The 27,609-nt window shown below is 36.9% G+C and overlaps 3 protein-coding genes across 12 annotated transcripts in view; all 3 read left to right on the top strand.

Annotated features, from left to right (window-relative positions):
- Positions 1 to 1,236: 1,236 nt before the first annotated feature.
- ndufs8a (NADH:ubiquinone oxidoreductase core subunit S8a) lies at positions 1,237 to 5,955 on the top strand. Its single transcript, XM_084098809.1, has 7 exons — positions 1,237 to 1,319; positions 2,036 to 2,092; positions 2,210 to 2,275; positions 2,482 to 2,571; positions 2,674 to 2,846; positions 3,014 to 3,142; positions 5,127 to 5,955. Exons 2-7 carry the CDS (start codon positions 2,050 to 2,052, stop codon positions 5,256 to 5,258), a joined length of 633 nt encoding a protein of 210 aa, XP_083954935.1. The 5' UTR covers positions 1,237 to 1,319; positions 2,036 to 2,049; the 3' UTR covers positions 5,259 to 5,955.
- Positions 5,956 to 10,247: 4,292 nt separating this feature from the next.
- On the top strand, positions 10,248 to 15,596 carry stx3a (syntaxin 3a). Its single transcript, XM_084098782.1, has 11 exons — positions 10,248 to 10,656; positions 11,264 to 11,338; positions 11,424 to 11,523; positions 11,638 to 11,712; positions 11,813 to 11,883; positions 11,969 to 12,077; positions 12,190 to 12,263; positions 13,616 to 13,750; positions 13,900 to 14,010; positions 14,370 to 14,455; positions 14,549 to 15,596. Exons 1-10 carry the CDS (start codon positions 10,627 to 10,629, stop codon positions 14,445 to 14,447), a joined length of 858 nt encoding a protein of 285 aa, XP_083954908.1. The 5' UTR covers positions 10,248 to 10,626; the 3' UTR covers positions 14,448 to 14,455; positions 14,549 to 15,596.
- Positions 15,597 to 15,697: 101 nt separating this feature from the next.
- kdm2aa (lysine (K)-specific demethylase 2Aa) overlaps positions 15,698 to 27,609 on the top strand; it is a 29,999-nt gene continuing 18,087 nt past the window's right edge. For 4 of the 10 annotated variants that reach the window (XM_084105738.1, XM_084105743.1, XM_084105744.1 and 1 more), the window contains exons 1-6: positions 15,698 to 15,989; positions 26,117 to 26,255; positions 26,356 to 26,434; positions 26,627 to 26,673; positions 26,784 to 26,962; positions 27,049 to 27,155. In XM_084105738.1, coding sequence (XP_083961864.1) covers positions 15,939 to 15,989; positions 26,117 to 26,255; positions 26,356 to 26,434; positions 26,627 to 26,673; positions 26,784 to 26,962; positions 27,049 to 27,155 — 602 coding nt within the window. In that variant the 5' untranslated portion in view covers positions 15,698 to 15,938. Of the gene's footprint in view, positions 15,990 to 16,342; positions 17,214 to 18,836; positions 18,993 to 26,116; positions 26,256 to 26,355; positions 26,435 to 26,626; positions 26,674 to 26,783; positions 26,963 to 27,048; positions 27,156 to 27,609 lie in introns of those variants that run through there. The other 6 variants (XM_084105735.1, XM_084105742.1, XM_084105737.1 and 3 more) reach the window with 4 other exon arrangements.

Genomic DNA, 27,609 nt, shown 5'->3' on the forward strand with positions numbered 1-27,609 from the left:
AGGAAGATAAATGCCGACTGTTGCTTATTCTCACACGACAGCGTCAAACTTATGTCGAATGCTGACACGTTAACCCCAGTGGATCTTTTAAAAAACTTTCAATTCTTGTACTCAAAGTCAACGAAAACCGAGCAGGACCATTTTACAGCTGATCGCCGTCAAAAAATTTCAGAAGGTATTTCTTAGCGATGGCTGATTGAATGTAGCCTATGTTTAGTCCAGTACGTGTCTGTATATAAGATTAGTAACGTTATTGACCGAGTTCAGAGGCTGTCATGTGGATCAACTTACTTTGTTGTGTATTTTCAACAGTTTCAATATGAAAAATAACTTTTATATTGATTCAATGGATTAATTGCATTAAAAAAAAAAACGTGTCATGAATTTATTGCATTTTTGGGAAAAAATAATCTGTTTTTACAATAAATCTTTGAAAATCAAAATCTGGATTTGAATTATTTATGTTATTATAACCTAAATATGCTATGTGAAAGTTTGAAACAGAAAATAGTGGTTTTCATCTTGCCACTTTCTTGGTAAAGAAAACAATTTTTTTACTCAAATTAATCAAAATGGATTGATCACGTTTATACTATATTATTCAGAAGTAAACATTGTAGCTGACAGTGTGTTTATGTCAGAATGTTTTTTTTTTAAACCACAACCTTCTAAGTGCTTCTTTTACTGATATATTTAACAATATCTTTCGCATTTCTCATCCAAACAACGTCAAACTTGGCACTGCACTTACTCGTGCCCAGACAGCTGTCGAGTTTGAAATCCATCGGAGTAACGGTTCGACAGAGATATGCGAATAACAGACAGGATAATTAATTCAAATTAGTCGTTAGATTAGTCGACTAATCGATAAAATAATCGCCCGACTAATCGTTTAATAAATAATCGTTTACCCCAGCCCTACTGAACTCTGAACATATTTTCAAAACTATGTTAAGTCATTATCATTGTGCAATGATGAAACAATGTTGACCAAAAAAAAAAAAAAAAAATCCAATGTTTGAGTGAAGGATCTGTTCATTTTAATAAAATGTCATATTATACAATTTCTCAAATAATATGACAAATCCTGAACTACATTATTGAATACTTTTATGATAGTGGAGCAATCCAAATCTATTTATAAAGGCCGTTTTATCAAATGTATTATTTTTAATTTAATATAATATTTTAATTTTGTATCCTTATTTGTAATTCAGTTGTCTTATATTTTGTAAGAGAATCTCACTTCCGGCGTTCTCCGTGTGCATTTCCTCAGTCGTCCGCTGTTCTGGTTGAGAAGGCCAAATAGCGACTGTCCGGTGAGTACGAACTGATTATAAATCTCAACTGTATTTTTTGTCTTTTTTTTGAGTGAGCACGCAACGCATTTTGTGCAACCGATATAATTAATTCAATTTTAAGAAGTCAAATATTGGTTTAAAGGTTATACGAATAATAGCAGAATAGTCATTGAAAGTCCTTGAGAAATCTGCCTGTGGTTAAGTTACTACAAACACTGCACGGGCAACATTTGCCTTCGAATAAATAACACTGAGTTACAGATAATTATGCAAAGATTTAATATGTAAATACACACTGATGTCTTAATGAAACTGTAGTAAATGTGTCGAAAGCTAGGTCTGCTTGACATGCATGAGTTCGTGTCCTAAGCCACTTGCTGCAGTCCTACAGTTCAAACAGTGCTTAATGCATTATTATGGACGTATTACATTCTCTGTCTAAAGATTAATTAGTGATAATTGATGTGTGGTTCTCAAATTAACCACATTTGTGTAATTTATCTGCTACCTCGCGATATGAGCGGAACTAATGGTTTGGGGTTTTTGTTTACGTTCTGTAAGGGGAAGTAATTCATGGCACACTATTTTGTGTAACTGCCAAATTGTTATCTTTTTTGTTTTATTAGATGTTTAAAAATTGTCAGTAGATGTCCACCAGAATGTTTAGTGTTGTAACCTGAGCAAATACACATGACAAACCCCATTCTACCTTTTCTTGTCCCTATTACCTACAGTGCACCTCACTGAGATGTCTGCTGCGCTACGTGTGGTCTACACCGTATCAAGGCCAGGTGGGGTTATGAAATAGAAGCATACGAATACAGTGGCATTTATGTATATCTTAATATGTGGTGATCAAAATAAAGTCTTGGCTCACAGATGTGTGATGTTATGTATTTATTCCTTAGGGTCATTTCTGGCCAGTCAATGTCTTGCACGGCCTCTCAGCCTATCTGCACACAGAGCAGGGATAAGTAAGTATTTCATAGTACAAAAACAGGATCCACTCTAATATATGTTCTTAAAAAACCTTTTCCTATCACATCACGGTTTTATGGAACCACGTTTCCGCATAAAATAAAAAAGATAATAGTGACTTTTTATTTCACAATTTGTTTCTCACAGTTGTGAGTTTATATCTCATAATTTAAATTTTATAACTCACTTTTTCTATATGCAGAGTATGTCAATAATCAGGAAGATGCCACAGATATGAAGTCCATCACGGACCGTGCCGCACAGACTCTTCTGTGGACAGAGCTGTTCAGAGGTCAGTAACAACATAAGCCTTTTATCTTCCATAAAGTCTTCATACAAATAATCCCGATTACGCAGAAAAAGTAGGAACCACCGGATATTTGTGTTGATGCAGGTTTGGGAATGACCATGAGCTATCTTTTCCGTGAACCTGCCACAATCAACTACCCATTTGAGAAGGGCCCTCTGTCTCCCCGTTTCCGTGGCGAACATGCTCTGCGCAGGTACCCCTCTGGAGAGGAGCGATGCATTGCATGTAAACTTTGTGAGGCCATTTGCCCAGCCCAGGTACACTCTTTTTCTAACTGCCCTTGTTCATCCTGATATATCATGACACTGTAATGACAAGCAGTAATTGCATGTATGTTTATTTATTTGCACATGTGAATAGGAAGAGTAATTACAAGAAAATAAAAGTAATGTATGCAAAGGGACACCCTAATTCTCTCACTCAGGCTATTACAATTGAGGCAGAACCTCGTGCTGACGGCAGCAGGAGAACAACGCGCTATGACATAGACATGACCAAATGCATCTACTGTGGCTTTTGCCAGGAGGCCTGTCCTGTGGATGCTATTGTAGAGGTGAGCATCTAGCAGCACACATTTCAACTGCTCATCCCGTCACTTAGTAGGTTGTTTAATGGGTTTTCAGGCAACATGCCTTAAAGCAGAGGTGTTCGAACTGGTTTCTAGGAGATCTGTGGAAAAAGTTTACAAAAGTTATTTTTAGAGTTGTCAGAGAGATACTACAGCACAATATAAAAAATAAAGTAAGAAAAAACTAATGGGATATACATTACCATTCAAAAGTTTAGGGTCAGTAAGATTTTTTTTTCTTATGCCTTTGGCTTGCTCAGGTGAGGATATTTTTGGGGATATTTAATTTAATTTTATCAATCAATAAATTCCACTAGAAACAAACCTTGTTGTATTATTTTAATTTAATACTGTGAAGCTGCTTTGATACAATATGTATTGTGAAAAGCACTATACAAATATACTTGACTTGACTTGACCTATGTTCACCAAGGGCGAATGATCAAAAATACAGTGAAAACAGTATTGTGAAATACTATTACAATTTAAAATTACTTTCTTTATATAAAAATTATATATATATATATATATATATATTCTAAATTATATATATTTTTAAATATATTTTAAAATGTAATTTATTCCTGTGATGTTAAAGTTGAATTTTCAGCATCATTTCTCCAGTCTTCAGTGTCACATGATCCTTCAGAAATCATTCTAATATGCTAATTTGCATAACATTTATAATTATTATCAAAGATAAAAACAGTTGTGCTGCTTAATATTTTTGTGGAAACAGTGATACTTTTTTTAGGATTCATTGATGAATAGACAGTTAAAAAACAGCATTTATTTGAAATCGAAATCTTTTTTAATTTTCTGTATCTTTACTGATCAATTGAATGCATGCTTGCTTAAAGCTGCAGTCCGTAACTTTTTGTGTGTTCAAAATTTATAAGCGAGTACATCATGAATCCATTTTCCAAACTGTTTTTTTTTTTGTCTTATCCTGAATCACTACGGAACACCTATAATAAACGTTTATATTCGGACTATTTTAGACTGCGGAGTAGCCCACTACCTGTGTGACTCGTCATAGACATAAACAGAGAGAAGTAGCTCCGGCTACAATGTTCTGCCACAAGGCGCATGCAGTTCTGTTTATTAACCGCGAGAGTGCCAAAAGTTATGGACTGCAGCTTTAATAAAAGCGTTAATTTGTTGTAAACAATTTTACTGACCCCAAACTTTTGAACATTAGTGTATGTTATACAATGTGCCTTAAATTATTTGGAGGAGTATTGTGATTGTACTAGCCTGGAAATCCAGACCTAAATCTAAAAGATTAATGGTCTGGCGTCGACTAATGAAAATCGGCCAGCTCGAGGGGCGGCACCAAGCATGCATTTGAAAATCTCACTGGACGCAATTGGATAACACTACGACCAATCACAACAATAAAGCCCATACGCTTAGCTACCAGCGGAGCAAACTGGTAGATTAGACTCTTACCGTATCCGGTCGGCAAAACAGCAAAAACGTCCTTCTTGCAAAGGAACGATTCGAGCGGCGTCTTCTGTTCCTGTTTTAGATAAAAAGCCAAGTCTAACTCGTTCATTGTAGCGGCCAAAGCCGTTTCAAACAACTGGTGTTCATCCATAGCCATCTTGCAATGTTTACTAATGACTTCGACGTCACATCTCTGTCGTCATCTGTTTAGCCCGCCTCTGGCCCGCCTATATCAGATAACCCGATGTGATTGGTGCAGCTCGGATACAAGAGCATATTTAATGAGCATCATTACTCGACACCAGAGTAACTCGCTGAGCAAATTCAACTTGTGCTCTCGCGAGAAATCTGGATTACCAGGGTAATATTGTACAGCATGACATGAGCAGCATGTGCAAATATTGCAGAAAATAAGCTGTGCACATGCTTAGGATGAAGCATGAATTAATTTGCCATATTACATTGCACATGACCAGATTCCCTGAAGTTAATGTTTACCTCTACTCCTTTGTCTTTTCAGGGCCCCAACTTTGAGTTCTCCACAGAGACTCACGAGGAACTGCTTTATAATAAGGAGAAGCTCCTCAACAATGGAGATAAGTGGGAGGCTGAGATCGCTGCCAACATTCAAGCTGACTATCTCTACAGATAAACATGCTTCATGGACTGTCTCCTCTCAACACAGTGACAATATAGTCTTCAACATGCTCTCTTACAAATAATCACAGTTTCAATTGCATAAGGAATAATTGGTTTTAGACAGTTACAGTTGTGCTGAGTGCACCTTTTCAATGCCCAGGGACTGAATTCTTTTCTGAAGATGCACATACTTTTTCGATTTTTTTTTCAACTTGGGCATACATATAGATGCTCAGTTCTGATATTAAGCTCACACATTCAAATAATAATAAAAAATACAGCAGCCTTGAAGTGGTGCCTCTCATTAAAACATTTCTCTGTACATCTACAGCTGTCATTTTGACTTTGAACATTCAGCACAACCTCACACAGAAACTGAGGTCAGTTATGTAATAAGTGTCTAATGGCAGGAGAACCAAGTTGTTCTCAAACCACAAAGGATGACACACTACTTTGAGGCCAATGTTATATTCTCATTTTGCAGCAGTCAATCCATCCTCCCCATTTTCTTCCTTCTTCCTTTCATATTTTGACCATCCAGTGGGTTTAAATGAAGAAAGAGTTGTAACAAACAAAAGCACTTCAGCAAGTGTTGAGTTTCTCACATTGTATCCTTACAGGTAAAACATTTTATTTGTCCTTGTGAGAACTGTACAAAGACTAAATACTTGTGTACCGTATATAATAAATTAATGCTCTGTCCGAATCTTTCACAATCTCCTGCCTCTTCTTTTTAAATTGAAATATTTTGGACAGCTTCATAAAAATGATGTATATTTAAGATGAAGTTTTCATATATCTTTATTTTGCTTCTTTGAATGTCTTTTTAAAGGGATGTGAAATCTTTGTTGTCTTATAAAACCATTAAAAAAATGGTTATTTACACGTAGTAACAGTTCTATTTAGAGCCATGTCATCTTGAAGAACAGTTTTATTATAAATAGAGTTTAGGGATCTTTAATCCCGCCTTTTTGTTTTCAAATCTGTAACTGTCAAAGCCACCTCCTCATTACTGGTTTTCTGGAGCTCAACGATCCAACTACACATATTGTCAACACACTCTCAACAGGTAAATGAAATGTCTATAGATTTTAACTTTCAAATTGTAACTTGTTTCCAATAATGACTTTTTCTCTTTTTAGTTTAACAGAACATGTGGCCAGCTCTGTTTAGTTAGTGGAAAGAAGTGTCATTAAGTAACATAGATATTGAGTTTATCATCCATATTGTTAAATTTCTTTATTACTTTTATGCATAAACCCAGTCACAAAAAAAACAAAAAAAAAAACCTTTTTTTCCTTTTAACATTGTGAAGGACTTTCATACTGTCCATTTTTGCTACTTTTGTCCTTCATGAACATAATTATTTTTACATAAACAAATGAAAGGGACACACTGCAACTCTAAACTAAATTGTGTATTTCTTCCCAGATGCCGACACATCCCATAACCTCATCTGTAGAGAGAAACTGCCACTCAATTACAAGACACAGAGGACTGTGAAGATATTTCACTGCATGGAACTTGGTCTTCATTACATTATGTTTCTAGTTTGTGTTTTACTTCTTTAAAATACTTTTTTGAAATGCATTCACACAGACACAGTGTTGGGGGTAACGCATTACAAGTAATCTGAATTACGTAAGTAACTAGAAAGTAACGCATTACTTTTACATTTACAACTAAATATCAGTTACTTTTTCAAGTAAGTAACACAAGTTACTTTGATTTTCCATTTATTGACTGACAGCTCTTTTGTGAATAATCGTGAATAAGAGGCGTTGTGTGTAAACATGATGGTTATTGTAGTTCTCGACTAAATGTGAGAAGTAACACTTTTTGTATCAGCATTTGTAACTCGCTGGATTTTTGAGATTGAGTGCTCAAACTTTCATAAAAAGTACCCACATTTGTTCACCATAAAAGGCACCAATTCAACCCCCTGCACGAATATCACAGCCCTTATGATTTGATGTCAGATACATGGTGTGCCTGCCTTTGTTACAACTGTTGTTGTAACACGTGTGCGCTTTTTTCTATCCCTGTGGGGACTTCAACCTGAATGACACTGACGGTATTTATGCTTAATGAACACTCAACTTTAGTGTGTACCCGTATAAAGAACATGTAGGTCTAACAAAAAACACTGCCAATGTGTGAGTGAGTTTGTGTCTATGTGTGGATATGATCAATCAGAACCACAAATGAATGTCAGAGTGGTGGGTCCATGCAGAGACTGCATAAGGCACATTTTACCCACACTTTCTTTTGCCTTTATTTACCAAGTAGGCCTACTTCAAAAGTCCCTCAACTTGCACCAACCCACCTCGACTGTTGGATGGAATTTTTGTTCAATACATTTTTATTTATTTATTTAACTACATTTTAAAACACGAATTAAACAGTTTATGTATATTAATTTGTTTAAAAAAGTATACATTTATTTCCATTTTTATGTTTGAATTGATAACTCCTTAAAGGCAGGGTAGGTAGGAATGGTCTAAAAAACTTCTTTTTCAAATTTGTTTAAACTTTATGTACATATCAATACATAATTAAAATGTAAGTACTCTGAAAAAGAAAGTATAAAAATCGAGTGTCTGTAGACCTCTCAGGACTGTTTTAAAGACAGTTCATTATTTCCATTCACTCCACCCCCTCCCTTCTGGGCTCCTTCCAAAGCCACGCCCCCAAAACACATGAACGCGCGACTCCAACCGCTGAGCTGAAGACGCATTATTTACCTGAGAGAAGCAGAGAGGAAGGAGCACAGTGCATGTAGTGACATCATGTCAGAATCACATGTAATAAAAAAATCTAACGCTAATTGCTTATGAATATAAACAAATAAGATGTATTTTAGTACTCACTATCAAGCTAGCATATTGATATTGGTAAATTTAAAATATATATATTTTTTGATTCGCTAACGAGCTAGTTATATAAGCTAAAAACAGGTTGCATTGATACACTTTTTTACATTACCATCAGTTATATTGTGATGAAGATGAATTTCGTGTAAGATTCATAACATATATGGTGTTCTGCATGTAGGGGTGGGAGATATTGACAAAAATGAATATCTCAATATTTTTTTCCAATATCTAGATATCGATATTCAGGCGATATTTTTGCCATCCTTCAAAGAAATGTGAGCAAACTGGCAAAGAAGGTCCAGTTGGTCTTTTGACTTGCTGCATTTGACCTATATTATTCTAGGCTATAGAAAAAAACAATAAAGGAGCTAACTAAACAGAATCTGTGGCAGCCCCTACTTTTTCCACTTACAAAAAAAAAAAAAAAAAAAAAAACTTAACTAGGCACTTCTTGCAACAGTGATTATTAAATCAAACAACAATATTGTTGATGATCAATTCAAAGTAAAAAAAAAATAACATTTTCAAAACGGTATAAATCCATTCATTTTTCCCCCAAAACGCTATAAATCCATCTTTTTTTTTTCTTCTAAATTTATGGTTTGTCTTTTTAAAAAAGTTTTTGTCTTTTATTTTTCGTGTTTGCATTTATGAGGAAAAAACAATATTACTTGACAGTTCTCCATTATGGACGCGAGCGCTCTGAAAGCTGCACTAAGACTTTCAAACTTTAACAGAGACCTCAAAACAGAAAGCACAAAGCCTTTCTTTAAAACGAATTTCGTTTTGTATTAATTGTATCTTAATTTTAATATTTTTTTTTTCATTAATTCATTAATATTTTCATTCCTGGATTAAATACATAAAGTAAATATAGGCTATCAATCACAACATAAGGTGCTTGAACTGGAGATTATATCATCGTGAACCGAACCGTAGCCTCGCCTCACAGGCCTAAAAAATGTGGAATATATTTACAGAAATCTGGTTCTAAACAAAACCATCCAAAACAAAATAAAACTATGTAGCCTAAATGTGCATTTCTCCGGTGCATGCGTTCACTAGCCTACTGCGAAGATCGCGAGTCAAATATCGTCAACTTCATCTTTGCAGCCGACACAGAAATTAATAAACAATTAAAATGTCTTATTGCAATATTTTACACATTCATAATCATTACTTTTGCTGGTTCTTTGAGGCAGCTTTTTAGGTTTATGGCGTTTTGGAAAAGAGCTCTTCACGTACGTACAAACACCGTTTCACCAAGGCACAGCAGCCTTCAGCACATAAGAACAAAAAGAGAAAAAGCACGGACTTACTAATTACGAAACTTTGATGTGGTTGAACAGCTGAAACAGTCACAAATTCCTTTGCAACTCAAACCTTCTCAGTACGAGTTATGATGGAAGAGAACAGCATTACAGTTTTCAGCGCGTCCTCCTTTGATTGCTGTGTTGTGACTGGAAAAGTGCATGCAGGAGCACATGCGCAAAATGTAGGTTTGTAAAATGTCCTTTTGTAAATTAAAATAATTTTAGGGCGAAGCAGAGGAGGTCGTGCAAGAGGCCGTGGCGTGCAACTAGGGTCCGAGGAAGTAGAGGCTGAGGACGGGGTGGTCGCTGGAAAGCCACGATGATATTGACACGCGTTTTATTTCTTTGTTTATCCAAAGACTTTTTGTTCATTACCTTTTCTTGTACTGTCTTCTTTTTTTGCCTTGTTTGCCTTCACTAACTGCATGCCGGTAATGTGAATTTTGATTGCTCTTTCTCTGCCATTGTTTTGCTATTCCTAGGTTCCGTGCCTCTCGAATTCCTCAAATCAAACGTGCGCGCGCAAGAGGGCAGATCCCGTGGCAAAAGGGTGGTTGCCATGGTTGCGAGAGAGAGTGACAGTCGCCTAAGCCAATCCTTTGATTCGTCCCGAATCGAAATAATGAGCTGTGTTTAATACAGATTAAACGGTCTAGAGTCACTTGATTTTTATACTCTTTTTTTCAGAGTACTTACATTTTAATTATGTATTGATATATATAGAAAGTTTTAACAAATTTGGATCTTTTATTTTTATATAGTCCTACCTACCCTGCCTTTAATTTTATTTTTAAGTGTCACTCCTAGTCCTCCAGTCTGCGTGCGATCAAGCGCTGTTTGCATCGTTCTGTGTAATGGAGAAACTGAAGCACCTCAGCAGAGGAAGATTAGCTACCCGGCATACAACTGTTGCTCTAATCCGCTTTGAGAGGATAGACTTAGGACAACTACAAGACAGAAGCTATACTGCCATATTGTTTGTTTTTTTGCAATAAAAAAAAAAGAATATTTTTGAGTTAAAATAGGATATTTTTGTCTATTATGACTCTATTGGAACTCTTAACTGGGAGTATTCATGCTGTAGTTAACATGTTTACTAGTTGTCCAGTCTGAAAACAGCGTCGCTGGAATCTTTTAGCTTCTATATCGACCATTACAGCTATTTGAAGTCTCATATTACATTGAACCGAAGATGAAGGATCGACTGGAACAACTAAAAGCGGTAAGAGGATATTTCTTATGAGTAATGATTTCAAACGGCGGTCTGGGGACTGAATTGCTAACCTACTGTTTGACCGTTACCTGGGAGGTCCCTACAAAGACCCAGTTAGGGAGTTATGGTTAATTACGCGTAGATTATCTAGCTGCCAGTAATTACACTCATGATGATACAAATAGTTTAAAAGGGTATTAACTGCCATCACGAATTAATTTAAAACGCGTCGGTCTGACATTGATAGTTGAGATTCGCTAGCATCCACATCATCCTGACTTGTCATAGGTGCCAAATCTGTTTAAAATATCTTCTTTTGATATGTCAAATTTTGTAATGTTCCATTTCTGTTTAAATTTTGAAGATAAACTGCAATGGATTATATCTATAAGTTTACTAACAAAAGCAAGTAATGGTTGCTGGAAAAAAAAACCTTAAACCAGACTAATGTAGTTTGCTAATCATAGTCGGTCTCCCATCTGACTTGACCAGCCTGGAAGATCAGCTTAAAACAGTTAAGACCATCCTAAACTGGTTTAATATGTTTTTACACAGAGAAAACACTGTTTCTGCCAAGTTAATAAACTTTCTGCTTTGTTCCTGTGCGTCAAAATAGAAGTCGGACCAAGCTCCTGATGATGTGGAAATTCCAATGGAAAATAAAGAATTTATGGATGAGTTCTTCACTCAGGTATATGTGAATTAACTACATTGTAAGAAAATGAAAGCGGACATTTGAAGGTCACAATTGGGTCATTTCTGTATGTGTTCTACAGATTGAGGAAATCCGCAGCAGTTTAGACAAGATTGATGAAAATATAGGCGAGATAAAGCGACTGTATTCTGTCATCCTCTCTGCACCTACATCAGACCAGAGTTAGTCTAATCATTTTTTTTTTTACCTTTATTTTTAAGATATTTATCATTTTTCTCTGTCGTCTCCCCACCATGTTCAGGTTTTAAATATCTCTTATCTCATTTCTCAACTAGAGACGCAGGACGAATTGGAGGCAGTTACTAATGAGATAAAGAAACTGGCCAACAATGCTCGCAACAAACTCAAAAGTCAGTTTTCAGCTGCTGCATTGCTTGTTCATGAAAATATATCAATAATTGGACAATATGCTACAGCACTCTTGTCTATAAATTCGGATTTTTTTGACAGGCATTGAGCAGAACTTGGCATCTAACACCGAGGAGAGGGTTTCAGCAGATGTACGGATAAAGAAATCTCAGGTAACCACTAGCTCTACCACAAGCCCAAAAGGATTTCAACTAGTTCGTTTTTTTATTCATACAGTGTTTATCTCCTACATTTTAGCATGCCATTCTTGCTAAGAAGTTTGTAGAGGTGATGACCAAATACAATGAAGCCCAAATGGAGTTTAAAGATAAGAGCAAAGGGCGCATCCAAAGACAGCTGGAGATCAGTGAGTGACAAGCAGATACACAAATCTTCTTTAGGGTTTAATTTAAAAAAAAAGATCAGTATTCGCAATGTTATTTGCATGTTTAAGGCTAATGTTGGCTTCTGTCTTACAGCTGGCAAAGTCACTACTGATGACGAACTGGAGGAAATGCTGGAAGGAGGTAACGCTGCAGTATTCACAGCAGGAGTGAGTACTATTCTATATACTTCTCTGTGTGATGTTTTGTTGAAAGAACATAACTTGTCTGTATGTTTTTGAGCTAAAGGATACTTGTCTTACACTGCCGTTTAAAAGGTTGGGGTCAGTAAGCTATATATATATACATATTTAAAGAAATTAATACTTTTATTCAGCAAGTACACATTAAAGGGGTGGTATAATGCCCTTTTCACAAGATGTAAAATAAATCTCTGATGTCCCCAGAGTGTTTATGTGAAGTTTTAGCTCAAAATACCCCACAGATATTTTTATATACCATGTTAAAATTGTCACTTTTTGAGGGTGAGCAAAAACACACCGTTTTTGTGTCTGTCCCTTTAAATGCAAATGAGCTGCTGCTCCCGGCACAGAGGGCGGAGCTTCAGCAGCTCATGTCCTTTTACCTCTCACATGCACTGAAAATGTCAAAAACTTTTAGCCTTTTATGTTCAAACCGAAGTCAGAAAGATGGAGAGACTCAAGAAGAAGTGACAACATGTAGACAACATTTCTGAATGGTTAGTTGATGAATTTATGTAGCTTATGAGTAGTTATCTTCTAGTCATTAATTAGCATATTCTGTCTTGATAATCTATAAATCGTGTTCCCGGGGGCGGGGTTTATGTAAATTTTAGGGTTTTACCCAGGAGGAAGCTCGTGTAGTCCCTACCAGCCGTTTGTTGTAGTCCTTAAAAAAAGTGATTTCTGTAAAAGAAAATATCTCCCTTTGATTTGAACTTTGAGCATTGTAACTTTACAGATGTTGGTTATGCTCAAACAACATTACACACTAACTAAAGTTAGAAAAGTGAAATCATAATCAACCACCCCTTTAAATTGGTCAAAAGTGGCAGTTAAGACTACATTGTTACAAGAAATATCTATTTCAAATAAATGTTGTTTTTTTTAACTTTCCATTCATAAAAGAATCCTGAAAAACTATATTACGGTTTCCAAAAAAACATTAAGCAGTTTTCAACTGTTTTCAAAATTTAAAATAATAAGAAATGTTTCTTGAGCACCAAATCAGCATATTAGAATGAGGATCATGTGACACTGAAGACTGGAGTAATGATGCTGAAAATTCAACTTTGACTGTAATTTGTTGACTGTAATCATCACAGGAATAAATTACATTTTAAAATATAGAAAACAGTCATTTAAATAGTAATAATATTTCACAATATTACATTTTTTACTGTATTCTGTTCAAATAAATGCTGCCTTGATGAGCATAAGAGACAAAATAAAAAATAAAAACATTAAAAAATCGTACCGATCCTAAACTTTTGAACACTAGTGTGTGTTTATTATTTAAACAACTTTCTCCTTTTCTATAGATTATGGACTCTGGAATATCAAAACAGGCACTAAGTGAGATTGAGGCACGGCACAAAGATATTATGCGACTGGAGAGCAGCATAAAAGAGTTGCATGACATGTTCGTGGACATTGCAATGCTGGTGGAGAATCAGGTACATGTGTTTGTCTTTTCTGGAGAATAAAGCAGAGATATAGCCCCATTTCGGAGGCCTTATGATTACAGCTGCTGTTTGATTCAGGCTGAACACCGGTCTATTATATATATATATATCCTCAGCATTTTATTCTAATCTGTCAACAGGGAACTATGATTGACAGAATTGAGAGCAACATGGACCAGTCCGTGGGTTTTGTGGAAAGAGCTGTGGCTGACACTAAAAAGGCTGCCAAGTTCCAACAGGAAGCACGCAGGGTGAGCTTGGAAATTATGAGGAGTTAAACAATTGTGTCATATAATAAACAACACTTTCACTTTATAGTTTATTTTCATTTATAAAATGCAGACTACCATTTGTATGATTCTCAAATAGTGTTTTATGTTTCTTGCAGCAATTTTTTTTTATGTTTAACAGGTTTTATTTTTCATCATCCTTTGAGTTTCTTCTGTTTTCCTTCTCTCTATATTTCGGTTTCTCCCTCATCCCCATCTCTATATGTCTGTTCGCTACACCTTCTAAATCTCTCCTTCCCAATCATCCTTTCCCCTGCTTTCCTCTGCTATTATTATATCATTATCATGCTGTCACTGTCCACTCACTTCCAACTTTGTAGAAAAAGATGATGATCATGCTGTGTTGCACAATTCTTGCGGTCATCGGTGGTTCTCTGGTGTATAGCTGGCTGACATAAACTTCAAGGTAAGCATTCATAAACTTCAAGGTAAGCATTCATAAAGCTAAATTCATAAACTCTATGTTGACTGTTTGTGAGTAACATCCTGTCTTTTTCAGGTGAAGACGTTGTCTAATCTACCATGTCCAGAGTCTCTATCAAGAATCAAGAGAAGCATCTTAGTGCCAGTGAACCATAAGCATCCCTACTGACACATAAGATGTTTCCCGTGCTGGCTTATCTTATTTGGTCTTTTACATTCTTCCTGTCTTATCAGTTGGCCTTGCATTGTTAGAGGCATCATAGTATAAAGTGATGTAAAAGCTAGCTGTCAATGTTAGGGCTGTGGTATGAAAAATAGCTTTAAAGGGACAGTGCACCCAAAAATCTAATCATTTACTCACCCTCATGTTGTTCCAAATCTGTATGAATTTCTCTCTGCTGTTGAACACAAAAAAAGAAGATATTTTGAAGACTGTTGGTAACAAGACAGTTGATGGTAGCCAATGACTTCCATAGTATTTTTCCAGTAGTCTTGTTACCAACATTCTTCAAAATATCTTCTTTTGTGTTTAAAGAAATTAATACAGGTTTGGAACAACACAAGGGTGAGTAAATGACACATTTTTATTTATTTTTGGGCAAAACAACCCTTTAATTTATTTAATTGTTTTATGGGAATTTATGATAAAGCCTATGTATGATGATAAAAGATAAATAAGAGGTTACGTTTTGTTTTTGAAGCCTCAATTTTTTTTAACTGACATGTGAAACATTTTACACTACCAGTGTCAAATATTTTTTGCCCACTGAAAAAAAAACAAAAAACTTTAGATCATGTTTAAATCATGTTTTTAATTTAGTATTTGTCCAAATATTTGTGAGATTTTCAATGAGAGTGGTTCTGTTGTTACTGACCATTTACTTATTTAATGCAGATGAGTAGCACTTAGTTTATTTCTTCAGTTTAGTTAGTATTTTTCTCTTATGTAAGTGATAATAGTAGTATTGTATATTTTGGAGACACCTGAGTTTAATTATACAGTAGTCTGACTTGAGTTATTGTCTAGACTGAGTAGTCGTGATTAAAAGACCGAGGTGTCTAAAAATCTGTGTTATCCGTTCTTTCATCATGGCTTAAAAACAATAAATGATTTGTAATGTTTATTTATGTGATAAACTTTTCTGGAGTTGATTGTGACGTTGTGGTTATCGACAGATGTTTAGTCCAATGAGTTGCTGCGCGTTAGATGACTGCTGACCAATCAGCAACTACTTCCTGATCGATTGGGTTAAACGAAAAGTTTTACCATGCGGAGTTACCTGGGGTCGATTACGGATGAAAATTCAATTTGTACAATTATTCAGAGTATTTCAAAACGGTTTATTGGACTCAAAGGAATGTCGAGGACTTCATGATGATCTTATGTGAAGTTACACTGGGCTAATTCGAAAGAAAATGTAGATTTATTTCACCAGACGCCACAAGCCAGAGCTTTATATGCAGTCATGGACTGGACGTCCGCCGGCGATGGGACGCCAAGCCACGTACGATCTAAGGTACCTAAAAGCTATGTTTAACTAATCACATTACGCATATGAAATAAATTGTAAAAAACAATTTGGTTGTAGACATTTTGCCAAAACTGAATGAGTGTGTTGATATTTTCCATTTGATTGGTTGGCAAAGCGAAGCTTACAGCACATGTAAGCCAATCTTTGTGTAGCTGTTTTGATCGACGTGCAACTCCAGCCAATGAGAGCATGGCTCGTCTAGTTTCTTGTTCTATTATTTGTCTCTTAGTACCGCCTCCCTGTGAAGTGACAGCAGCATTAACCAATGGGAGTTAAATCGATGGCGTCGCATGTGTCTGTGATTGGATGCCAAGTCTGTAGCGGGCGGGGCTTACTTCGTGGTGTTTTTGTGACGATGTGAAAATGGCGGCGAATGATCTATTCTACTATATTAACTTTGTCGTGAATTCACACAGTGGAGCTGTCTGAATAAGGCTTACTTTCACTTAACGTTAGAATATAAAAGTTACTAGACGAGTCTAGACGGAGTGCACATTTTAATAGTAAACAGTACACGAGGACTATTTTGACCGCTGGATTTTCCCCACTGTGAGCCCGAGTTTAAGTCTTGTGGAAATGTTTTTATTTTAAACTTGAACCGAGATTAGCGTATGTTACTCGATAAATATACGCTCTTCATTTCTCGCCTCACTCTTCATGGGTGCCTGCAATATTATACGTTGTACATATAAGCCGTATGTATAAGCAAAACCCCATATCTCTTTGTATTTTAATTTTTTTTTTACCACCCGCGTAATGTTTGTAGGCTGGTTAACGTTAGCTGGTGCTGATGCTCGTTCACTCTCCCCTCAGCAGCGCTTAGCTTGACAACCTAGCTTTCATGATTTTATTATGACCTGCTGTTTTGTTCTTTTTGGTGTGAAATACAGTATAATACAATAATTTTGTATCGTGATGGTCCGTTTTTATGTGAAAAAAGCTGCGGACGAGTTTTCAACTATTTGAAAACAGCGATTCTTTTATCTAGGCAGTATCCATGTACAGTGACGTTATTTCGATTAGACAGACACTAATAAAGTGTCCAATGTCCATCGAGAACAGTTGAGCTTGTGGCGGTTAATTCTAACGGGATAAACTGACAGAAGCGCGTTCGCTGGCTCGCGACTTGCCCGTTCACTGGCGGCGGGCTGCGCGTGAGTCTTTATTCTGACAATGGACGATCCCAAACCGCGTTACAGCAAGCGACTGGTAAGTACAGCACAGTAAACACTTGGAAAATAACATGTTTTGCTCTGGATGATAGTCTACTCTACAGTGGAGTTTCTGAATTGAGAGCAGTTCGCTGATAAATTCCATTGCTGTTGAAATGTTTGCAGCAGTGTTCACTAGTGCTGTCAGTTGAGTGGCAGAAAGAACCCGCAAGGTGTGACTGAAGAAGACTTATTTTCATTTTATGTTCTCCGTATCGGTTTAATGCGTCCAAAAATTGGACATAGCAGATGTCATAACGTCATGTAAAGATTTCTTGAAAGCTTTGACAAGTTTTTGCACTTTCATGGAAAGGATAAATACAGTAGATGTTGAATTCATGGCTGGCTTCTGACAGAAGGTCCACGTGACCAGCAACCACTGACCATCACAGGTGCATGATCTGAAAACATTTCCATTTTCACATCACAAAATCTGTAAAATGATCAGAGTAATCTGAGTAAATTCACAAAGCGTACTTGCAATAAATTATGGTGATTAAAAACACCTTTACTAGTTGACACGGCTATTTCGTTGAAGATCTTGCAGATATCTAAATTTCCTTTGCCTCATCAAGAAGTTAAATACATTTATTCTCTAGACTATATTCTTATGCATTAAAGTCCTTATGGAGTTTACTTGCGATGAAACCTGACAGTTATGAATGCCAACAGCTTGCAGTGCATCGTTTTTTTCCCATCTTCTACACCACAAAATTCAATAAATAATTTATTGATTCTATGTTCTTATATATAGTCCCCCCCCCCCCCATCTTATTTTCGATTAAATGGTTTAATTCTCTTGATCCAAACTGACATGTCGCTTAGCTCCATGCACTTTTAATATTCATTTATGTTTTGGATTACCCCAGCAACACCTCAGTCGTAAAGATTCTGAATGCTAGTTGTTGACACAATGGCTGCGTCCAAAATCGCATACTCTCTTGAGTAGGTACTTATTTTACTGCTAAAAAGTGCGTTCTTTACAGTATGAGTGTGTGTAGTATGAATGTAATCCGGACGTACTACATTCGCCATGTTGTCATTCTCATGTGACCTACCAATGCTTCACAGCCATTCACAGATCCTCTCCCGTGGCCTCATGGGATAGTAAAGTGTTCATCGAATGCATGCACACTTCAGATTCTAGCCGAAGGAAGTAGGTCATCCAGGTATTTTTCGCCTACTCTTTTATGAGTACTGTGAATTCGGACATACTTATTTTATCACATACTGTTTTTTGCCTACTATATTTAGTAGGGAAGGATGCGATTTCGGATGCAGCCAGACTAAAATTATTAATGTGCAGTTGGTGCTATTGTTTAAGGTTGGGTTTTAGAGAATTTGTCGCACATAAATTAAAAGATCTCGATAAATGCGTTAGAATTTATCTCTATAAGATTAAAATGGTCTGAAATCATATTGGTGGTTTGGTTGTAACATTTGCCCACGATAGTTTTCTGAAGAGCAGGATTTGAGAGATTGTTGTGTGCACACTGTTTTTGTAGAGACTGGTGAAGTGGAGGATGAATGATTGGATTGGTTTAGCAGACCATGTGATCAGACATGCGGAAACGGGGGGAGGAGTGGGCGGGGGCACTGCAGAGGCGAAAGGATGACAGAGGAGAACAGACAGCAGATTTTCTCATTTTGAAAGAAGGGAAGAAATGCAGGGATGGAGAACGGGCAGGAGATCCTTACGCTTGTTGACGGGGGGATGTTGTTGATGAGACGGAGAGGCAGGAAGAGGAAAAGCCAGCAGGAAGATGTGACACTGAAGGTGCGAGGTGTGTAGTGTCTCATTGCCCTCCACAAGGGCTTCCTCCTAGCGCACTGCGGCCTAGGGCCTCGCTTGGAGAGAGGGCGATCGAAAGCTGCATGTGGAAGGGCACAGACAAGGTTTTAATCCTGCCATCAGTTGCATTTTTTTTTTAAATTTGTCTCCTTTCATACTCCACTTCATCTTGATTGATTTCATCTCCCTCCAGTGTGTGGACACGTTGCTGTACAGGTTGTACTGTTTCACCGTGAATTCATATTTCTAGATCTTTGTTGTGAATGGAAGAGATTGAAAGATGCAATGATACAGCATAAGAGAGTGACAGATTGGCAGGGTTTGCCCTCAGGCCCAGAAATATGGGAAGACTGCAGCATCATTGACTAGGGATGGGCACAAGTGCCTACGTACTCGGAAATGACAGCACTGATTGATCCTAACAACTGCATCTTTAAAAATGTCTGTTCTTAATATTGTGATCGTTTACAGTTGCATTTTAGCAGTACCACACCATTTACAATAGCAGTACCAGACCATCTGATTGGTTAGAATAGGAACATTGTGTACATGGTCAAAAGCAACTAGACAGGACATATTTGATGTATTGGAACAGAACACGGGTCCTGACTGAGGCACGGTTTTAAAAGTTGAACTGTTTTTAACTTGATACAGTGCCTTAAAGTAGAGTAATGAGACCAATAATTGGCTGGTGTGATTGGACCTTTGTGTGCTAATATAAAGGGTTTTGATTGTATGTTCATAGAGGTGCACATGGTTCAATCAGGATATGTGAATGGTTTGGAAAATTAGAAAATTTCCTAAGATGTTGCAAAGTCATGCTAAAATTCATTTCATTGTTTTTTTTTGTTTTTTTCTACCCCCCTCTTTTTTCTGTCTTGTTGTTGAGAGGATGTGATGACAGGGCTTTAGGAAGCATGTGATTGGCTAGTGGTTCCACATCACCATAGAGACATTGAGGGCAGAGGCAAGGGCGAGCAGAGGAGGGTCTTATTGTTTTGTTCATTGTGTGCCTCCTGTATGTGTTAGTCACCTGCTCTTGGTGATCACAGCATCATTAAAACGGCAAACTACTGTTCAAAAGTTTTGGGTTAGTAAGATTTAAAAAAAAAAAAGAAAGAAATTAATATTAGCCTATATATTATAAATATAATAATGTTATAGTAAGGATATAGTAAGATTTTTTTTTAAAAAAGAAAGAAATTAATATTATATATTATAAATATAATAATATTATAGTAAGGATATAGTAAGATTTTTTTTAAAAAGAAAGAAATTAATATTATATATTATAAATATAATAATATTATAGTAAGGATGCATTAAACGTATCCAAAGTGAATGTAACGGATTCTATTTAGAATAGAAATAAAGATTTATGTTAGAGGTGTGCAAAATTGACAAAAATAATATCTCTATTTTCTGGGATTTTGTCAGTTAGGATAATCAGATGATGTTTTGCTGCGTGTGTTTATTGTGCTGGTACTTTGGCAGGTTTAGGACTGCCGTGGACAGCCGACTCCTAAAGTTTTTGTTATTCTTCATATTCTGTGCAGTGGTTGGTTCTCATCAGTGACAAATTAAATTTTCAAATAAGTTTAAATGGATTTTTTGCATTTTTTACCATTTATAAGGGCATTGTTTCTTAATTAAATGTAACCTATGCATCATTTATTATGTCAAATTATTACATTTAATCAATAAATTCAGTTAGAACAATAAGATAGGCTACTATAGGGCTGTTACCCATCAAATGAAATCCATCTTTGCAATGCAGAGGAAACAGAAGCTGCATCTGAAGTGGCATTTAGATGTATTTACACCGACTGTTTAATGCAGCTCAGATGTGACATAAATGCATAAATAATGTTTTTGTTTTAAAAATAAAATGTTGATATATGAAATGATTTTAAAAATGAAAAGATACTTTAAAAGGTACATAACACAAGGGCTGGGTAAAAAATATCGATTTCTCGATTTTAATCGATTCTCATTTTTACGAAACGATATCGATTCTTAAATCCCAAGAATCGATTAGTCATCCTGTTTTCAGTTGATGAATGAATGGAACATTGTTGCGCGCATCCCATCCAATAAATCACAATAATCTTTGTGCTTTGTTATTATTGATATGAAACGAAGTCTCAGATTTCAAATTACGCCCATTTTCTTACGAAATTCAAAAACATAATTACCGTTTTGACGCTGTTGCGTGAGATCGCTCTGGCACAGCTCAAGAGGAGCGCACGTGATCTTCTCTTCCGCCTTAATACCAGTTACAGCGCAAAATAAACACGAATGAGCATCTGAAAGTGTGTTAAAAGATAGAGTACAACTTATCGAAGTCCGTATCATGTCACATGGAATCGCTCAATCAGTGTTTCAACCGTGGAAAGACGTTAGTAAACAATGTCATGTAACGTCACATTTACCTCAGAAAAAACATCCAGTGACCATAAACTCGTTATAGTCGGCTAGAAAAATTAACTCTAGATAGGAGCATTTTGTTAAATATATGCACCATATTACATATTCATTATAATTTTTTATGTTCTTCAATATTTAATGCATGTTTGAATAAATCTGGAAAGTTTTTTATGACAGCCACCATTTAAATTTTTATATAATTTCATATAACTTTATTATAATAAAAATAAATAAGTGTATTTTAAGTGTTTGTATACAAATCAGTTAATTTTTACCTTCAATATTATAGTAGGCTAATGAAGCCTATAGGCTACAACTGACTCCCATAGTTTACAATTATAGTTAAGAGATTTGTTTTCCTTGAGAAAATTTCCAATGTATTGTACCTGATATCCAAAATAATCGATATTGAATCGAAATCGAATCGAATTGTGAAATTTGTGTCAATACCCAGCCCTACATAACACACACAGTTTTTGCCAATCTCATGTTTATCTTTAGTACCTATAGAGTAGTATTGCATCTTTTATATCTCCGAAGAGTCTTTAATTCTATAGTTTTGGTTTTCAGATTTATAAAAGACAGATACAGCTGTACCGATTCTTTCCGAAAACAGTCAAGCTCCTGTGGGCGGAGCTAAAGAGTCACAAGCACGGAATGGTTTTAGAATAAACAAATGGACACTTATGGTACATCATTGCATTATTTATTACTGGATAACTTTTGATTCACTACACGTTCGTGTTTAAATTATATGCACTTGCACGCTAATTGCCAACAAAACTCAAACATTTGCTGCAGCTTTACTTACCGCCTGCGGTACTTACTTTTATCGCTGGAACCGCTCCATCTTTCAGTTTCAATTGATCTGCAAATCCAGCGTCGAACTGGGCCGAAAACATTAGTCACCAAAATGCCGGGAACAAACAAACACACTTGCACAATTCCGTTGATGCCCCGGAAAAACCAAATCAGCATATTAGAATGATTTCTGAAGGATCGTGTGACACTGATTCACTATTTTACTATATTTTTGGATCAAGTAAATGCAGTCTTGGAGAGCATTAACATCAAAAACCCAACCCAAAACTTTTGAACTCTAGTGTATGTTGCCGAAATCATCCCTTACATTTATTTGTGCTGCAGTGACATTTTTGAAAACATCACTTGTTGTTTTAAATACAATCCTAAATGCAACTTCTTTCACTGTGAAGGATACATTTTTGAACAGAGCTTGTTAAAGAAACTTCCTGAACTGTACTGCAACTCACCTGTACTCTAAAGCCGAAGACACACTTAACGAATAGCTGAAACATTCTAAGGGTGTATTCACACCTGCCTTGTTTGGTTCGATTGAATCGAACTCAAGTTTGTTTCCCCCCTTGGTGTGGATCTTTTGGGCAGGTGTGAATACAGCAATCGCACTCGGGTGCGGACCAAACAACCGAACCGAGACCCAGCTGAAGAGGTGGTCTCGGTACGGTTCCAAACGAACTCTGGTACGGTTCGTTTATGGTGTGAACATGAACTGACCCAACTGCAGAAAACTGCGACTTTTTATTTGACTGCTCTTATGAGGATACTTAACAAAACAGACATTTTGGCATAATGGTGTGTGTTATTGTTCGTTCAAGCGCGAAAGAGAATTCGATTCCGGCGCGAGGTCTGTGCATGCGATACTGTTGCGTGTCTTTCTGCGCGTCGTGTGTGCATCAGGACATTAACAGACAGAGCGTTCTCTTTTGTCTTACCGCGCTTAAATGGTTTAAAAGCATGTTCTCTCCGGCGGAACTGTCTTGCAGCACATCGTCGTCTTCTCAAAATCCCAATTACAACCTCGTATAGATGACATTGTGTCATATGATGCTCATTAGTTGTTCATATTGCGTTTGTAGAGAATAACACCAAATCAGTAAAAGAACAAATATTGCATTACGAAATATCTTCATGTTGAGCCTGTTTTTGCACTTCCTGCTTTTCCCTACTTGAGAATTCCTGTCCAATGAATGGATGACCTTAGCACACGTGTGGTTTTGTTTACAAATTTTGGTTCACTTGCAAAAAGAGCAGTGTGAAAGCGAACCGTACCAAACAAAAAAAATCAACATTGTATTTGGTCCGGACCAAAGCAAGTGAACTATCAGACTTTCCTGGTGTGAATACACCCTAAGAATGTACTGAACACACTTACAGACTGTTTCCAGTGACTGGCGCAGATTTTAAACGCCAACTGAACGCAACTGTCTCTGAACGCAACTTTTCTCTGACGCGTTTGGGCATGATCAGTCGTAAATATAAAATTACATTAATAATCGGCCTTAGGCTGTGTGTCCACTACAGCGTTTTTAGCCAGCCGAAAACGCTAGGCACTCTGCTGAAAACGGCTAGCTGTGGGCGCTTGAGAACGTTTTGCCAGCGCAGCATTTTTTTCAGTTGAGACGCTTTGCTTGTTATGATACGGAATATCTGTGAAAGAGTTACTAGTATCTCATTTCACACATATTTTGTTTCTGTGTTGATTCTATATTAAAATGTCATTACAATGTAACTTATTTTCTCTGGCTCTTGTTTTAAATTAATTTTGTTCCGTTATTATTAGGGCTGTGAAATGATTAATCGCGATTAATCGCATCCAAAATAAAAGTTTGTGTTCACATAATATATGTGTGTGTACTAGGGCTGTAGTACTCGAGTCTGGTCTTGGACTCGAGTCCGGACTCGAGACCGCTTTTCTATGGTCTCGGACTTGTCTCGGACTCGCTGGTATTCGGACTCGGACTTGTCTCGGTCTCGGCCACTGGTCTTGCCAAATATGGCTTTTGGTCTCGACCGAGTCCAGGTTTCTTTATTATGTTCCCAGTAATCACACATACGTCGCCGCGATATTGGAGGGAAAGTGAAACACTGGCCACCTAATAACTATGGGCATTTCGGCTCTTTTTCGTGAGCCGGTTCGTTTCACTCAGCTCACTGAAAGAGCAGGCTCTTTTGACTCACAAACGGCTCTTTAAAAAATAAATGTTTAAATAAACTCGCTGAAAGTCCACCGCTAGTGCAACGTGAATATTCATATTTTTAATTGTCCATAACACCCCGAAATCTAGCCTGCTTGCCTTGCACATCTAATTAATGGGCAAAGTTTTCCGACTTTTTTTCTTACCTTTCTTTCTTTGCCTCCACGAGTGGTAGGCACAATGACTGGCTGTTTTAAAATATAGCTAATATCGAAACAAAATAACCCAGCTCATAACTTGCAGGTTTGCTTATTGGCTAACTTTTTTCATTTGATTGCTTCAGCCGCCACCCGCCCGAATTTAATTAAAATATTATTTTTCGTCACGTCATCCGCCCGATCCGCGGTTTATCCGCATCTCTTGTGTGTGTGTGTGTGTGTGTGTGTCTGTGAGTTGTCTCGGTCCTCCCTCATGCAGTTTAATTGGTTGACATCGCGTGTATGATTGACAGGAACAGAATGTAAGGCTGATCAGACAGTCGAAACGAATGTGTAGTGCTCCTTTAGGCCTGTATAATTATAATTTTTTTGTTGTTCTTTGAATTAGTCAATTATTTTAAATAAAATTAAAATGATTCATTATTACATAATGATTTAATTTCTATTGGCTAGCCTATATTTTTTAGCAGACTTTTTTTCCCTGTCCTGGACTCGGTCTTGACTCGGACTCGAACCTTTTTAGACTCGGTCTTGACTCGGACTCGAAACCTCTTTGGACTCGGTCTTGACTTGGACTTGACTAGTCCTGGTCTTGGACTTGTCTTGGACTCGACAAAGGTGGTCTTGACTACAGCCCTAGTGTGTACTGTGCATAATTATTTTGTATATATAAATACACACACATGCATGTAAATATTTAAGAAAAATTGTTATTTATATATAAAATATTTATATTTATTTATAATACAAATTATATATAATATATATACAGTATATTTAAGCAAATATTTCTTATATATACATGCATGTGTGTATTTATGTATATACAAAATAATTATGGACAGTACACACACATAAATTATGTGAACACAAACTTTTATTTTGGATGCGATTAATCGCGATTAATCATTTCACAGCCCTAGTTATTATGCTTGTTGTCATCTGTTGACGTTGAACAAGCAGAATGTGGCAGTTGGTCGGTGTGGTATTAGTCCCGCCCCTCCTCCACTGTGATTGGACGGTTGGGTAAAAAGTGACAGTGATGAGCGCTGCGTTTTACCCAAAGTTGAACATTCTTCAACGCTCAGCGCTTCAGCGTGAAAAAAAAAACGCTCATCGCCTCGTTACGCTCATGGTGCTTAAAAAACGCGGCGCTCCCTTTGAAAACAATTGGAAAAATACACTGAAACCTCACCAGCAGTTCTGCTCCAAGACTCTCAACAGTGAATCCTTGTGCATCAGCATGATTTATGAAATTGTATTAATAGTTGCTGTGTGTGGGCTAGTGCTCATGATGGAAGTGAGTTATTTAGTGTAGTATATGTATGTGTGAGATTGTGGGCAAGTGCATCTCTCAGCCCAGTGTAGGTGTGTGCTCAAATAGCCCAACAATTTGTTGCTGTGGTGATTATACAATATTTCAACTGTTGGAGGGAAATTATTAATGTATGCAGAGAAATAGTGTTGTTCTGGCAACGGTTTTTCATTGTTTGATTCTCTTGTTTTACAGCGGTCTGGCACGCGGCGGCGTTACCAAGACGATGGCATTTCCGACGACGAGATCGATGGAAAGAGGACTTTCGATCTGGAGGAGAAGCTGCACAGCAGCCGCTTCAGCTCTGACCGAGTCAAGCGCATGGAGGGCAAAGGTGATATAAAGAGTTGCAGTTCTTACGGAACTCATCAAAGATATACATCTTTATGGAGTGTGTAATTTAACTTTGCCTGTTTTTATTTTTTATTTTTTAGACCTCTCATATGAGTACGTGCAGAGATATGGGCTCCGGGACCCCATCATCTTTGAGAGACCTGATGGACTTGGCATTAAGTAAGAGATTGTCCTTTTTTAATCTAATTTTTCATGTAATTTGCTTTACTCTCTTATTGGAAAAACCTCCCTTTTGAGTGTCACATAGGCCTATGACTGTTTGTTTTTACTGTTGCTGTTTTGTCTTTTTCCTTCTCATATTTCAGGATCTTTATTTGAATCTAATCTACATATGCTATGTTTCCTTTTCAGAATGCCGGATTCAGACTTCAGTGTGAATGATGTGAAGTTGTTTGTTGGTAAGTGTTTTTGTGGTGGAAATGCTGAATTTGGTGATAAGGTGAATGAATCAGTGGTTCTGCTTTGGGATGCTTCAGCCTCTCTCCTCCCTGCTCATCTTTGTTAACAGGAAGTCGGCGGATGATTGACGTGATGGATGTGTCTACTCAAAAGGGCACAGAGATGTCAATGGCCCAGTGGAGGCGCTACTATGAGACTCCTCCCTCTCAGAGAGAGAAGCTTTATAATGTTATCAGCCTTGAATTTAGCCACACTAAACTAGAGAGCCTCGTCAAAAGACCTGCCACGGTAGGTACCTTAACGCTTAGACGTGCCAAAAACACAAATATTTAGACCAGTCTTTGATAGCCAATTTTTTTTCCATGTTGTCACAGGTGGACATGATTGACTGGGTGGACAACATGTGGCCAAGGCACTTAAAAGAAAGGCAAAGAGATGCCACAAACTCGATCATGGAGATGCAATACCCCAAAGTGCAGAAGTGAGCATTTCTTTGATGTTTCAATATAGTTTATATTTATTCATGCTTGATCTCATTTCATCTTGTGAAGGCTTTAAAACAAAAAGGGTCTGTTCACCTATGGAGTAACCTTTGTGTAGTTTTTTTATGCAATCAAACAATGTTTGAGAGCAAAAATAATGATATGTAATTAATAAAACAAAACTCTTTACAGTGCAAGTAAATCTTTGTTTTTCGTTGTGCAGTTTTCATCCCGCATGCACAAATTTGCTCCCTGTTCTGCTGTCATTGTTTTCGCATCTAAAAACTTTGCTTGCGAGTTGAAAAGTTTCGAATTCAAGTGAAGCTGAATTCCAGTGGGCGGTATCTAAGCACCAGAATGAAAGACCTGTTTCGATTGGTCTCTCTCGTTTAGCGCAATAATTCGGCCACACCCACAATCTGGTCCCGCTGTGAGTCTCTGAGAGTGAGAGCA

The sequence above is a fragment of the Abramis brama genome (genome assembly GCF_963993115.1).
Source record: "Abramis brama genome assembly, chromosome: 2".
NCBI classification, from domain to species: Eukaryota; Metazoa; Chordata; class Actinopteri; order Cypriniformes; family Leuciscidae; genus Abramis; species Abramis brama.